The sequence below is a fragment of the Pistacia vera genome, unplaced genomic scaffold, assembly GCF_008641045.1.
Source record: "Pistacia vera cultivar Batoury unplaced genomic scaffold, PisVer_v2 Contig507, whole genome shotgun sequence".
Lineage (NCBI taxonomy): Eukaryota > Viridiplantae > Streptophyta > Magnoliopsida > Sapindales > Anacardiaceae > Pistacia > Pistacia vera.
The window spans coordinates 1,471,479-1,488,156 of NW_022196343.1; the positions used below are offsets into that span (position 1 = coordinate 1,471,479).

General features: G+C 31.3%; 1 protein-coding gene across 1 annotated transcript; it reads right to left on the bottom strand.

Moving 5' to 3' along the window:
• On the bottom strand, nucleotides 1-1,092 carry LOC116105939 (disease resistance protein At4g27190-like). The gene has a single exon (XM_031392301.1). The coding sequence runs from the start codon at nucleotides 1,090-1,092 to the stop codon at nucleotides 1-3; it is 1,092 nt and encodes a 363-aa protein (XP_031248161.1).
• Between the last annotated feature and the right edge of the window lie 15,586 nt (nucleotides 1,093-16,678).

Genomic DNA, 16,678 nt, shown 5'->3' on the forward strand with positions numbered 1-16,678 from the left:
TCAACTTGCAACTTCTAGTGCTTTCATCTCTTCTAAACATTCATCTGAAACTTTCAACAACTTAGACTTGTCATAGTGATAGTATAACGATTGTTCTTCACCACCCAATAGCAATATTTTAAGCTTAGGACATTCCAGTCTAACAGAGAACTCTTTTAGTTTGATTTCCATCAAGGAGATTGCTGTATATTGTTTCCAGCCTTTCTCCCTTGTCAACTGCGTCAAATCCATGCGAATCTTGCTCATGAACATGTTCTCCCCCTTTGATGTTATCCATAGACAAGCATCACGAACTATATCATGCATTCTCACACATTCTTTTATATAACCATCTAATAGCAAACCCAAATCTTTCAGGGTTTTAACCATTAAATGTAGGCCCCCTCTTGCTTCTTCAATGGATGAAACACCTTTATATAAATCTAACCCCACTCCTACTCTAACCAAATCCTCCAAAGCAATTTCAAAATCCTCAGGAACAAGTGAACACATTAAAAAACAGAATTTAATTTCTTCTGTCTTCAAAAAATCATAACTCAACTTAAGACTGGCATAGACACCTCTCTCTGTACTATTAACAAGACATAAATCCTCCAGTTTTGACTTTTTTAGTTTTTCGCACGCAGATTCCCACATTTCAATATTTTTCTCTCCATTCAAGTACCTTCCAATGGTTACAAGTGCTAAAGGCAAACCATCACATTCTTTAGCAATTTCAGTAGCCAAAGTATTCAAGCTGACAGAGTCATCATCTACACCTGCTTGCCTTTTGAGTAAAGTCACTCCTTCGTCTTCCTCTAAAACATTTAGAGGAATTAACGATTGATACTCCCTACGAGTGTATACTTTTTTGTTGCGGGTTGTCAGAAGCATTTTGCAATCTTTGCTCAATGGAACACCTATTTTTTCCTCGAAATTGAATTCTTCCCAAACATCATCGAGGATTATAAGGCTATTATTAGAATTTGACAATCTTGAAGACAACCTCTGAGCTCTTCCCTCTTCAGTTTCCTCCGTGAGTTTCAAATTTAGGAAGTCAGCCAACTGACCTTGAATATTTCTGAAGTTTGGAGTTTGGGATACAGTAGCCATCGCAACCTCCTTAAAGATGCCCTTTTCTTTGACNAAAAAAAAAGTGAATATATTTGTGTGTTTTGGTAGGGAAGGCATGCACCTTTTGGTTAAAGAAAGCAGAAGAATCGAAAAAGCTTTAAAAATTAAATCAGAAGAAATGAAAGAGTAAAGAACAACAAAGACAGTTGGAGAAGTTATATTGCATTTAATGAACTTTCATTGAAAAAAATAAATAAATATTAAATTTTCTTGAAAAAGACGCTAAAGTGAAGGGTGTAATGTATTGGCTTTAATAAAAAACAAATAAAAAATTGTTTGTTGGTGGACACATTTCGATCGTATGAGAGGTGAGGGATTGATGGGTGAGATAAAAAAAGGAGAAGTAGACAAAACATTGATTGAGTGATGAGATCAAGAAAATGACGTCGTTAGTTCAACCGAAAGATCAAGAAAAAAAATGGCATCATCAGTTTGACTTTTTGATCAAATCGGTTCGACTTATCTATCAATTTGGGGCCCAATCACATGATCGGGTTATTGACCTACTCGGTTTTTAAAACATTGGTTTCAAGTTAAGACTAATTAAAAATATTATTTAATCGAAGTTATTAATTTATATAAGTTAAACTATATTTTTTAACTTACACAAAGTCAATCATTACTTAACAGGTCTACCTTCAATTAAAACATTTTCTTTTAATTTTAAGATCAACATGTTAAACTATATGATTTATTTTGGTTTCATGATGATACTTTAAGAAGGAATTTTTAAATTAGGTCTTCTCCGTTAAGCTACATCCATAGAGATTTGGTTATTACATTTTCGAAAGGTTTTCATTTTCATTCATAGTGTAAATATTCAACATAGAATCATTATTTATCGAATGATGTTAATTATTTTAGTAAGTGTCAAAAGCACAAAAGAAAAAATGACATTTCTCGTACCTTTTTTCTATTAAGAGATATCTTGACACGATATAAAACTACACACTGTGAGAGATTATTATCATGACCTGTATTCTGCAAGTGAAACAATAACAACAAATAGCTAAACAATAAATGATTCAATATTATTCTAAACAAAAAATTTTGTCTTCTTTAATCCACNATGCTATTACTGATCTTATACTTTTTCTTTGTAACATTGAACCATGTAACATAATCGTGATTAGTGAACAGGAAAACTTCTAATGTATCATGATTATTTGTTTGTTGCTACTACTGTTTTATTTGTTTGCTGTAGAAAAGAAAATGTATCATAAAAGTGTTGTGAGACGTCCTAGACATTATAAATATGTGTTAAATCGTAGACAGAAACGTGGTAATAGAAATTGAGGGATTGGTGGTCTGAAGAACTGTATGGGACCCATACAGGTGTGAAGGTAATTTCTCTAGCACATCCAGTGGCCAGGCCTAGGGCCAGTGGGAGGCAAGGGAAATTTAATGGCCAATAGTAGTGCAATACAGCCTCTAGTGGAAACAGTGTGGCAGGTACCATGGAGAGCAGTGTTGGGGTGCAACTCTAGTCTGTTGTCAATGCAGACCATTTGGACATATTAAGAGAGAGTGCGCCAAATTGTCTCAAAGTGGAAGTGTATTTCAGAGGGCTGTCCAGTACGGGCTAATAGGGAGGGAGTAGTCGTTTTAAGGACAACAGAGGTCCCAACCTAAAGAAGGGTCCAGGTCATGGCAATAGAGAGAGGCAGAGATGGGACAACCTTGTATTTAGACCAGAGTATAAGACATGACCCAACAAGAGGCCTAGACCATACCAAAGGAGGTAACGTTTTAGAAAGTCAGGAATGCCAAAATCAATGTTTTGTAGAAAGCACCAAGTAACTCCATCTTGTCTAATTTCAGCGGTGACTGTTAGGAAGCATTTTTGGAAGGGATGTCAGGTGCAATTGCCTTTTGTGGTGGATACAAGAGTGTATGGATATAGATTGGAAGGTATTTCGATGGTAAGGAAATTGGAAAGTTTAACTTCAAGATGTGGTGGTCATGAATTAAAGAAAGATTGTAGGGTTTGGCTCCAGATATTCGTTTTGCCAACTAAGTGAAGCGAACATCAGAGTGGCACAACGGAAGCTAGTGGGCCCATAACCTGCAATCCCCAAGACTGTCCCTTGGATAGAAATTCAATGGAGTGATCATACAGAAGAGGGAACAACTTGAGTGTGTGAGAAGGATATCTGTGCACTGTATCCGGAGTTGTTCTAATCAGGTGTTTAAATTTCGAAGACGAAATTTCTTTAAGAGAGAAAGGTTGTAATATCCCATATTTTATGGGTTATTTTATAATATTTATTTTGTTTTCTCGGGGGAAAAAATGTGAGTTTCTAAATTTTTGTTGGGGAAATTTTGCAAGAAAAGCTGATGTGGCAGGTCATGGTAAGAATAAAAGAATAATTGGGGTATTTTCGAAATTTTAGAAAATTGTGAAACATATAGGTGGGCTGATCACCCAAATGGAGAAGAATCGAGAAGAAAGAAAAGAGAGGAGAGGAAGAAGAAAAGAAGGGAGAGAGATGAAACCGAGAAAAGAGACAGAGAGAGAAGAGTAGAGAGCGATAAAGGCTGCTGGAAAAGTGGCCGTTGGCGGGTAAGCTCGGTGAAGGGAAGGAGTAGAGGAGGATTAAGCATGTGGGAGGTGAGTAAAGCTTGAGATTTCCCTCTTTGATGATTATTGATTAATTTGATTTGTGTTTTTTATGATTGAATAAAATGGTATGAGATTAAACTGAAAAGGTAAGATTAATTACAATAATGTTATGTGGATAGAACATATATGTGATTCCTAAGCAAAAAATTGGTTAAAGGTGTGTTTTTTTTATATAAGGGTTACTGTGCAAAGACTAACCATCTGGAATTCCGAAAATCGTTTACATGTTTTGGGTTTTTGACTGAAGCGGAATTTTGGATATGTTGTTGCAGACTTCTTGAGGAGTGTTTAGAAATTTGTTTCACTCAAAAACTCGAAGTATTGGATTTTTATGGATTTTTTAAAGTTGCCCTACAATTCTGGAATTTGGGTTTCCTGCAGAACGAGTATTTTAGTAAACGATTTGATGCATCTATGCTTATCCAAATTTAATGATTTTAANCATGAAAATAATACGATGATCCATGGTAATTAGAAAGTTTGTACAAGGATGTGAATTACCTTGCTGGGCATGAGTGGGTATGAATCAAGGAAATTATATAAGGAAAGTGTGGTTTCGTTAAGGGAATAGTTACGTGTTAGGTGAAATGCAAGTTTTGCTCATGCAGGTTTAAGGTTGAAAGTTATTTTCATTTATAAATTGCATTTGGTTGGCTGACAGACATATGTTCATTAGCATGATGTTTATACACATTAGAAGCACTCTGATACATTTGTTCTGTAAACCGTTTTCTAGGATTTACATTTTCATAACTATGTTCTGTGTTACACTATTGTCATTAAAGTTTTTATGAATGGAATTGGTAAATTGTTTTTGAAAAAAAAAAAAAAAAATCACCCTCCACTTGCGATCTTGAGTCCCTTGGAGTGCCCGGATTCAACAGGATAGGGAATACCCGAGAGGGGGTGTGACAATAAATCCTTGTATGGTTTGATTAATTTTGCCCTTTTGGAATAGATTAATGCTAGGTAATTAGCATAAAAAATCTCATCATATTCAATGGGTGAAACATGGCAATCTTATACTGTGTTATTTGGATTAATAATAATTATTTAGATAAGATAAACAAATAATTAGCCGTGTTACTATTTTCTATGCTATATAAAATTTGAAAAATAAAAAAAATAAAATAACAGAGAATTTATATACCTTGCTTAAAAGCCAATGATATTTTCGTGAAATGTCAAGCTTTGAGTAACTACCAACAAAGCACAAGCTTTTAACGAGACTTTTATCTGAAAGAGGTAAGACAAGAAGATAAATAAGATGTGAAGTAATTAAACATAAATTAATGTTAAAAGAGGAAAAACTATGAAACATTGTTGATCATTCCTTTAAATAATTTAATTATAAAAAAAAAAAAAAAAACTTTTTTTATTATTTTGTTCCTGTTTTCTAACAAACAAAGTCAGTTCAGACTAGAGTATGTATTTCATTGTAAGTATTAGTGAATATTCTAGAAGTCCCTTGGTTAATGTTTGCTCAATTACCACCCCAAGAAATAAAATCACATCTAACCTTACTAATATTAAAAAATTTATTTCTAAATAACATAAGATATATATATACATACACAATTAAACCTCAATAAATTAATATCATTGGGACTACAAAAATTTATTAACAAATCAATATGTTAAGTAATCGTATAAATTAATAAATTATTAATTTATTGAGGCATTTCTTATTTTCTTTTTCCAAAACATTGAATCTAATGCCTTACATATTGTGTATAGTTAATGTGATATACGAAATAACTCATAATTAATGCACTTAAAGCAACAATCACATTGTATAATTTTCTCTTGCAATACAAGAACACTGCACTAGTGGTTTTTAATGCACTAAAAAAAGTTAGAGATGAAATCCAAGAAGACATCAATTTTAAGAGGAAACAAATAACATTGGACTCATTTTATAAAAGGCCTCCTTATTGAGTCATGCATATATATAATTTTAATGTATAAGGAGATTATTAGTTTATATATCAAGTGGTACTTATGTGTGTGTGTGTGTGTGTGTGTGTTTTTTTTTTTTTTTTTTAATGTATTGTCTTATAAATTTAGCAAATTATTAATTTACCATATTGGTCCTAAGTCAGGACCAGTCAAAAGCATTATTTAATTGAAGTTACTAATTTATCGAGTATTAATTTATTGAGGTTTAACTATATTTTTTAACTTACACAAAGTTAGCCATGGCTCAAGAGATCCACCTTCAGTTAAGACAGTTTCTTTTAATTTTAAGATTAAAATATTAAACTATATGATAAATTTTGGTTTCATGAGAATGCTGTAAGGCAGAAGTTTTAAATTAGGTTTACTCCGTTAAGCTACATCCATGGAGATTTCCTTATTATATTTTTGAAAAGTTTTCATTTTCATTCATAGTGTAAATATTCAACATAGAAACATAATTTATCAAAGAATATTTAATTATTATAATAAATGTCAAAAGCACAAAAGAAAAAAGGACATTTTCTGTACCTTTTTTCTATTAAGAGATATCTTGACACAGTATAAAATTACACTCTGTGAGAGAATACTATGACCTGTATTCTGCAACTGAAACAATAAAAATAAATAGTTAAACAATAAATGACGAATTTTAAATATTTTATATAATCATACTNCTTGTATTTACATGATGGTTTTATTAAGAAATATATGCCACCCATGTTCGAAAAATTGCATGAAGGCATATAATATTATTGAAGGCTGAGGAGTTCAGAGGTGGGATTATGGAAGTGTTATGCAGACCGTAACCATCTTTCTAGTACTATCCCTCTCCAAATATCAGCTAGTTATATTTGGCCTCATACATGCAATGAGATGGTCCGTACAGTATGGATGCCTAATGAGCTCTAGGCGGGTATTGGTCTAAGTGAGATTATGACACCTAGTGGGTATTGGCTTGGGTGGGATTTGATGAGACTAGTGGCCGGGTATTGGCCTGAGTGGGATATGATTAGCCTTATGCACTTATTGAGATGTTATGTACTTCCGAACAATGACAATCTATACCATCCTCTCGGGACAGAACAGGCGCCTAATGAGCTCCAAACAGGATTACACCCTGAGGATAGACATTAGGAGGGATTTGATGGATTACACTAAGCGGGTATTGGCCTAGTTGAGCAGCTAGTTGGTTGGCTATATTAGGGACCTTGGGTACTAGTTTTGTGGTGGTGGTGGTGGTTGCATTAGCTAAATGAGTGGACTTGTGAACGTCAAATGGTTGTAGGCTGGGATGAAATTTATGAATATCCCGCATGTATAGGTTGGGTAGAAATTGTGGACACTTGGTAGACATTGGCATGAGCAAGAGTGGGTTTCATGTTGGGAAATGTCTACTCAACTTTGATGATGGGTGTATCGGTTTTCGTGACAATAATACGATGATCCATGGTAATTGGAAGGTTTATACAAGGATGAAAATTACCTTTTTCGGCATGAGTGGATACGAATTAAGGAAATTATATAAGGAAAGTGTGGCTGCGATAAGGGAATGGTTACGTGTTATGTGAAATGCAAGTTTTGCTCAGGCAGGTTTAAGGTTGAAAGATATTTTCATTTATAAATTGTATTATCCATTCATTGGGCTTTCTAGCTCACTGTTTTATGTTTTCCTCCTAGGATTGCATACTGGGTACATGAGGTGCTTGTCATAAACATTCGGTTGGTTGACAGACACATGTTCATTAGCATGATGTTTGTACACATTAGAAGCACTCTGATGCATTTGTTTTGTAAACTGTTTTCTAAGATTTACGTTTTTAGACCTATCTTCTGTGTTACACTATTATCATTAAAGTTTTTATGAATGGAGTTGGTAAATTGTTTTTTTTTTAAAAAAAAATTCACCCTCCTCTTAGGATCCTGAGTCCCTCACAGTGCTCAAATTTGACGAGATAATGAATACTAGTGAGGGGGCATGACAATAAATCCTTGTGAGTATGGTTTGATTAATTTTGCCCTTTTGGAATAGATTAATGCTAGGTAATTGACATAAAAAAATCCCATCATATTCCAAGTGAAATATGGCAATCTTATACTATTTGTTATTTGTATTTTAGATTAATAATAATATTTAGATAAGATTAACAAATAATCATTGCTATATAAAATTTAAAAAAGAAAAAAATAACAGAAATTTTAATTACCTTGCTCAAAAACCAACGATATTTTTGTGAAATGTCAAGCTTGGAGTAACTACCAACAGAGCACAAGTTTCTAGTTTTGATTAAGCCTTTATCTGAAAGAGGTAAGACAAGAAAATAAATAAGATGTGAAGTAATTAAATATAAATTAATGTTTAAAGAGGAAAAACTATGAAACATTGTTAATCATTCCTTTAAATAATTTAATTATAAAAAAGGCAAATTTTTTTTTTTTTTTCCCCTGTTTGATAACAAAGAGAAGTAGGTTTAAGACTTAGAGTATGCATTTCATGTAAGTTTTTGTAAATATTCTTGAAATCCCTGGTTAATATTTACTCAATTATCATGCTAGAAATAAAATTATATCTAACCTTACTAATTTAAAATTTTTATAATTAATTGTAGTACTGTCATAATCAACCAATAGTTTCTAAATACATAAGATATATATACACACAATAAACTCGATAAATTAATATAATTGGGATCATAAAAAATTATTAACTAATCAATATATTATTATATATATAAAATTAATAAATTATTAATCTATTAATGGATTCTTTATTTTGTTTCTAAAATTGAACTTAATGCATGGATGTTTATGTATAGTTAATGTGTTGATTTTGTTTCTAAAAAATTGAACTACACACACACACACACAGGGTTTTGCACAAAAAAACTCAATTATCCGAATTCTAAAACCACCACACACACAGGGTTTTGGCACAAAAAAACTCAATTTCCTGAATTCTAAAATTCATATCCCTTTTACGATTTTCAATTGAAGATATTAGCTAATCAACAGAAAAAAATAAGACTAATCATGAAGCCACTAGAAGAAGAGAGAGTCAACCGAAGAAGAGGAGAAAATGAGAGGAATTGAAACTCTAGGCGTGCTGCTGCTGCGTGGTGATGGTGGTGGAGAATGGTAGAGTGTTCATATAATAGTGGGGAAACAACTAATAAGAGAGAAGAAAAATGAGGATTTACAAAAAAAAAAAAGTGATATATTTTGTTTGGTAGGGAAGGCATGCACCTTTTGGTTAAAGAAAGCAGAGAATCGAAAAAGCTTTAAAAATTAAATCAGAAGAAATGAAAGAGTAAAGAACAAAAAGATAGTTGGAGAAGTTATAATTGCATTTAATGGACTTTCATTGAAAAAATAAATAAATATTAAATTTCTTGAAAAGACGCTAAAGTGAAGGGTGTAATGTATTGGCTTAATAAAAAAACAAATAAAAAATGTTGTTGGTGGACACATTATCATACGAGAGGTGAGGGATTGTGGTGGGTAAAAAAAAGAAGTAGACAAAACAGATTGAGTGATGAGATAAGAAAATGACGTCGTTAGTTCAACCGAAAGATAAGAAAAAATGGCATCATCAGTTTGACTTTTGATGAGATGGTTCGACTTATCTATCACTTTGGGGGCCAATCACATGATCGGGTTATTGACTCTTCGGTTTTTAAAACATTGGTTTCAAGTTAAGACTTTAAAAATATTATTTAATCGAAGTTATTAATTTTATAAGTTAAACTATATTTTTTAACTTACACAAAGTCAATCATTACTTAACAGGTCTACCTTCAATTAAATATTTTCTTTTAATTTTAAGATCAACATCTAAACTATATGATTTATTTTGGTTTCATGATGATACTTTAAGAAGGAATTTTTAAATTAGGTCTTCTCCGTTAAGCTACATAATAGAGATTTAGTTATATATTTCGAAAGGTTTCATTTCATTCATAGTGTAAATTCAACATAAAATCATTATTTATCGAATGATGTTAATTATTTTAGTAAGTGTCAAAAGCACAAAAGAAAAAATGACATTTCTCGTACCTTTTCTATTAAGAGATATCTGACAGATATAAAACTACAAATGTGAGAGAGATTAATCATGACCTGGATTCTGCAAGTGAAACAATAACACAAAAATAGATAAACAATAAATGATGCAATATTATTCTAAACAAAAAAATTTGTCTTCTTTAATCCACTGGAAAATTAATTAGACATATGGCCATGACTACACATTTATATAAACTTCAGCCAAGCAATAAAGTTTAAAGGAAATAATGAAGTTCAAAACAAATAATTTTTGTAGCTTTCTTTAACTTCTTAATGAAAAAAAGTGAGTGGTATAATAATGAAGTTCAAAGTGAGAAGTATCATACCTAATTGTAATGATCCTATTAGCTTGAGAATCTGCGGTCACAATTCGCTAAGTTTGTGATTGGTACCTTCTGGATAAGAGAATATGAAGTAAAATTTCACACTCAAATGAAGTGTATTTGAGATCGTCAATTAGATCCTGGCAAACTTTAAGTTATAAAGACGTTAGCAGTAAATAATAACAAAGAAGAAGTAATTAACCAACAAAACCAGAAGAGAAGCTGAAGTTGAAACATCATACCGATTGGGTGTTTTCTTAGAAATGAAGACTTCTCGGTATCTGTGAATCTTTGCACAATCACTCTCTGCTTTTATCAATGGATGACCACAATGTCACCAAAGACTGACTTGTCAAATGAGAAAAAGATAATCAAGTAAAATATAAGTGACAGTATTATGAGCCACCAAAAACATTATAACAAAATAAGTAAAACAAGTTAATCTTGGAAAGAATAAAGATAATAAGAAACAAGCATTAATTTTATGGGGTATTACATTTTTGAAGGAGATTAAACAAGAAATTAAAATGACGTTGCCAGCCCAAATTCTTGAGATGGTAATTAGTCTAAAGTTGAAAAAATGAGGTATAAATGCACAATACAAGCTCTTTTTTTTTTAGCAACTGAATGACCCCGTTTCTGTTACCAAGTTTTCATTCTCTTAGACTAACTATGAGAGCAAGAAAATTAGGGGTTATATAAAATTAATACATCTTTGGTAGGAATTGAAACTCCCAATCTAGGGATGAATTAAAATTTTTTTCTAGTGTTAAACTTGCTGAAAAATATAAGATTAGTTCACCCTAATAAAATTTATCTATTTATGCTCTTTGAATGTTCCTAAAGATCCTTTGGCTTAAAAACTAAATCCAGATCATTAGAGTAAAAGATACAAAATTTATAGATAATGTATAATAATGAAGTTGAAAAATGATAAATAATCATACCAATTGTTGATGATGCTATTCGAGCTTGAAAATGGGTGGTCACAATCACAATTAACATAAAAGTTAGTATCTATATATATATTGAAGAAACAAAAAATCGATTCTATTCAGTATATGAATACTTGGTTCTGAAAGGGAATATATTAATCAAAATGATTCATCATCTTCTGATAGTGAAGTTGAAACATCACAAATGATCATACTGGAAACAAAACTCGTATGGTGTCTTTGATCTCGTAAATTGAAGTTCATAAATTAAGATGTGTGAGAATATAATGTAAAATAATTCCAACTCACAAATAAGTAAAGAAGTGTGTGAGAATAAATTCAAACTTGGAAATTGAGGTAAAAGATGTGTGAGCTTTTATTTTGTAAGTTGAATGAGCCACCAATACCATGTCAATAAATACTTAGATTATAATAAAGGAAAAGTAAAAAACATTTTATTTCATTTAATTGAACATGATTTATGGGAAATGGAGAGAGAGGAATGTAGATGGTCGAGTTGAGGCCTAAGCGTGCACAAAGAATGGGAACTCATATTAAAATTAACAGTGTTAGTCTTAGCAAATAGTCTAAATACTAAGGGAAAAAAATTATAGTAGTATAATAATGAAGTTCAAGACGATAAGTACATACCTAATTATCATGATGTTACTTGAGCTTGAGAATTTGTGATTGGTACCTTCTGGGTAAGAGAATATGAAGTAAAATTTCACATCAAAATGAAGTGTATTTGAGATCGTCGATTAGATCCTGGCAAACTTCACGTTCATAAAGACGTTAGCAAGTAAATAATAACAAAAAAGAAGTTATATTAAACCAACTAAAACCAGAAGAGAAGCTGAAGTTGAAACATCATACCGATTGGTGTTTTCTTGGAAATGAAACTTCTCTGGTTCTGTAATCTTGCCATCACCTTTTTGCTTATCAATGGATGATCCACAATGTCTCCACAGACTTGAACTATCAAATGAGAAAAAGATAATCAAGTAAAATATAAGTGATAGTGTTATGGAGCCACAAAAACATTAATAACAGTAAAACAAGTTAATCTGGAAATGAATAAAGATAATAAAGAAACAAGCATTCAATTTTATAGGGTATTTACATTTTTGAAGGAGATTAAACAAGAAATTAAAATGACATTGCCAGCCCAAATTCTTGACTGATAGTAATTATTTAAAGTTGAAAAAATGAGGCATAAATGCACAATACAAGCTCTTTTTCTTCCTTTGCAACTGATGACCCACCTTGTTGATCACCCAGTTTTCATTCTTCTTATAACTATGAGAGGAAGAACAATTAGGGTTATATGAAAATTAATAATCTTTGGTAGGAATTGAAACTCCCAATCTAGGGTGAATTAATAGTTTTTTTTCTATTGTTAACTTGCTGAAAAATATAATATTAAGTTCACCCTAATAAAAATTTTCTATTATACTCTTTGGGGTTCCTAAGGATCCTTTGGTTAAACTAACAATCAAATCATTTAAGTAAAAGATACAAAATTTATAGATAATGTATAAAATGTAGTTGAAAAATGATAAGTAATCATACCAATTGTTGATGATGCTATTCGGGCTTGAAAATGTATGGTCACAATCACAATTAACATAAAGTTAGTAGATATATATATCTGAAGAAACAAAAAATCAATTCATTATTCATGTATACGAGTTACTTGGTTCTGAAAATGAATATTAATCAAAAATGATTCTTATCTTCTAATAATGAAGTTGAAACATCACAAATGATCATACCGGGAAACAAAACTCGCCTTGTGTCTTTTGATCTCGTTAAAATGAAGTCATAAATTAAGATGTGTGAGAATATAAATGTAAATAATTCAAATCACAATTAAGTAAAGAATGTGTTGTGAGAAAAATTCAAACTTGGAAATTAAGAAAAGAAGTTTGAGAATACATTCAAACTTGGAAAATGAGTAAAGATGGTTGTGAGCTTTTTATTTTGTAAGTTGAATGACCCACCAATACCATGTTAATAATACTTCATTATAATATATATTATATATATATTAATTATATATATATAAAAGGAAAAGTAAAACAATTTATTTATTTTAATTGTAACATGATTATGGGAAATGGACAGAAGGAATGAAGATGGTTCGAGTTTGAGGCAGAAGTGTGCACAAGAAGAACTCATATTAGAACAATTAAAATTAATAGTGTTAGTCTCAGCAAATAGTCTAAATACTAAGGGTGATACTTGAAAAGTGTGGTCAAATTGAGCATCGCCATCAATTTCTGATAAATTGAGGAAAGAGACTAAATAAAATTAATTGATCCATTAGAATAAGAGATTTATTAAAGAAGAATTAATTGGTGGAGACCTCCAAATACTGGTTGTATTTATCTATGCTCTAGCTAGATCTATAAACAAAGAAAATTAAATATTACAATACAATTTTGGTTTTTGTGGTTGTAATATAATTAGAACATTGTTATGCATAGTAATAATTTACAGAAAGTAGTCAAATTATGATTGATTCAATAGAAAATTAATCCTAATTAATTAATTAATAATAAGATTTCCTTATCTTTAATGAAGTATTATAGTAATAGAAATATGATTAAAAATAGATAATGTAAGTTGAGAGATGATAAAATAATATACCCAACGGTGAATGATGGAATGGATAATTGAGTTTGAGAATGTGTGGTGACAAGAATTTGCAAAACTCAAGAATGTAAGCTTATAATGAAGAAAACAAAAACATTTTAAATCAACATATATATTAAGCATAAATAAAAGTAAAATAAATTACATTAATCTTCTGTAAACAATATATGAGCAAATAAAAAACGTACACTATATTTAGGTATATATTAGTAAATGTATGTAAAAACTAAATCATTATTTAAGTTAAATCATCGATGTTAAAATTAGTAATGAAATACGTTTGTATCTTTAAAGCTTACAAAAAAAGGGTGTCGTAAAAGGTTTGGAAGCATACTTAAGTAACATAAAATAATTCTACTTGAAAATTAAGTGAAAGAATGAGTCAGAATAAATTCAAAGGTTGAAAATTAAGTAATGAATAAGTCAGAATAAATTCAAACCTTGGAAATTAAGTGAAGATATGTGAGAATACATATGTAAATTAATTTAGTATGTAGAATGACCCACCATGTCTGCAAAGGTTAGACAATAAGGTGAAAAAGTATTAATTTTGTACTAATTGTAAAAGATTTCCATAAAAAGGGAGGGAAGGAATCTAGATGCCCAAGATTGAGGCATAAGAGTGAACAAGGGAAAAAGTATGAGAAAGAGGAGATGAAAATATAAAGGAGATCCTTATAATTACAAAGAAAAAATATGACTGATAGTTTCAAGAAAATATATAGTTTACTTAATTTCTATGTCTATTAACAAATTAATCTTGTACCTTTTTTGCTTAAGCTCATCGTATCATCTATACATAATAAATTAGACTCATCTTATTGTTACTTTAAAACTTAATGCACAAAAGAGGTGTGGGTTTCAAGAACTTAAACATGATCATGTTCTATGTTTTGTGGGAAAAATATTGTGATCTGACATCAAATAAAATGGGTGACTATATCACATATGGGCTATTCGTTAAGGTACTGACAATTATCACCTCGTAACATTATTAATGATTTGCTCAACACTAGGCTCACAAATTATGCATGTGTGTATAATAAAAGCACAAAGAGAAAGAAGAAGAAGAAGAAGAAGAGAAACAATAACAAAGGATGAAACAAAAAAATAAAACTATTTTATTGAGACGAAGCTCAAACCTAAGATTTATGCGTTAACCGAATGGCAATGGAAAATTCAAATAAGCCATAACCCACGATCTTATGCATAAATCATTGAGAACCTAATAAAACCCAGCGTACCTAAACCAATCTCCTACTTCTTCAATATCCACGCGTTTTATTTGAAATTGGGAAAAATGGGTATAAAAAACCATAATATAAGATTGGATAAAATAGTAAAAAAACAAAAACTGTAATTAAGTTTGAAATTGAGGGACAATGATTACAAATAAAAACCCTAGTGAAACCTAATTAAGTCAGGTTATTTAGGATTCTTTTAAATATAAAAAGGTGAGGAGGATATGATCATCCCAACTAGGCTCAAGATTGGTTAGGTGTTTGTTGGGTTAACAACCTTTTGAAATTAGGGGCTTGTGTGGCCTGTTGGGCTTTGGTTGTGCTTTAAATTTAGACTCACAAATTATGCAGGTTTTTATTGTGTAGCCTGTTGGGCTTTTGGGGGCACAGTTTTTGTTGGGTATTGTGTGGGCTGTTGGGCTGAAAGTCCAACCCATTACCTTGACACAGAAATTAAAATTAGAGAGCATGGTGACGGTACAGTTGGAACGTAGGATATAGTTATCTTTTTTTTTTTTTTTTTTTTTTTTTTTTTTTGAGGTGCATGAGGTATCCAAGCCAATATTAGAGTTTGTCTAATTTCAGGGTCAATAACATCCTACAAGCTCAATGAAACAAAAGTAATTATATACCTGCGACTCGAACACAAAATCTCCTATATAAACTACCATCAGTAGCTAAAGAGTTTGTCATCCAACTACAAAAGGAGAGGTAATCTAGACTTTTGTATTATGGTAAACCTAGAATATCATATCTAGACCGTATGAGTGGGATAATTATGGAAACCTTCGTCGAGAAGGTTTTTAGATTGATGATTGGAGCATTTTTTGAGTGTTTTGTTTCTCTCAAAATAGCCAGTTGGTCAGGTGTTTAGATGAGGCACCTTCAATATACCAAAAGCATGACGTTTTATATGTGAGATGATGAAGTGTGAAAGGATTGTATTTGAACTCAACTTATAGGGTGTACAAAATTACCTGCTACCTGAACCAAAAGATTTGAAACTTGGAAATTCAATTCGGATTCTGTAGGATCATAGGAGGTACCCAAATCTTCGGGTCAGGTATCGGTTCAATTTAAAAAACAACGAGGTACCTAAACCGAACCAATTTAAATAAAAAATTAAAAAAACCTTAAACCTGTTTCAACTTTCAGAAGACAAAATGCCAAATCCATTAAACCTAAAAATTTAAGTTCTAAACAGTAAACTAAAATCCATCTTCTGCTTCTTAAACTCGATTTTCCAGTTCTCCTTCTCACAGTTGTTCGTCATTCTTGCTCCAGTCGACAATCGCTCGTCAGTCGTCCATCAATCTACCCTCTTCACAAAACTATTTTACTTATTATTAAATGTAAATGTTATATCCCAGCCTAAATCAATCTACTCATCCACAACAATCTAAACACACAATCAATCAAGACATAAACCAAAACACAAGAATTTTACCGTGGTTCAACTATCCTTTAAAGAATAGTCTACATCCACGTTGAGACAAATTGAGGGGGCTCCCTTCACTAGATTTAACCTTTGTCAGTTTATACAAAACAGAATCAACTCCTCTAATAGATTCACAACCACTCTTGATACACTACTGCAAACTATCACAAAGAAATACTCAACCTGGCACTCTTTACAGAGATTAAACTAAAACCCCAATATGTGATCATTTGATCACAAATCAGCATACAGCAATCAGAAGAATGGTTTCGCAAGAACTCACCACAGAGAAGAAAAACGCAAAAGAGATTTGCTTCAGATCTGATTCG

Bases quoted from the DNA above. Each gene is read 5' to 3' on its own strand.
- LOC116105939 (XM_031392301.1), bottom strand. From the start codon at position 1,092: ATGGCTACTGTATCCCAAACTCCAAACTTCAGAAATATTCAAGGTCAG.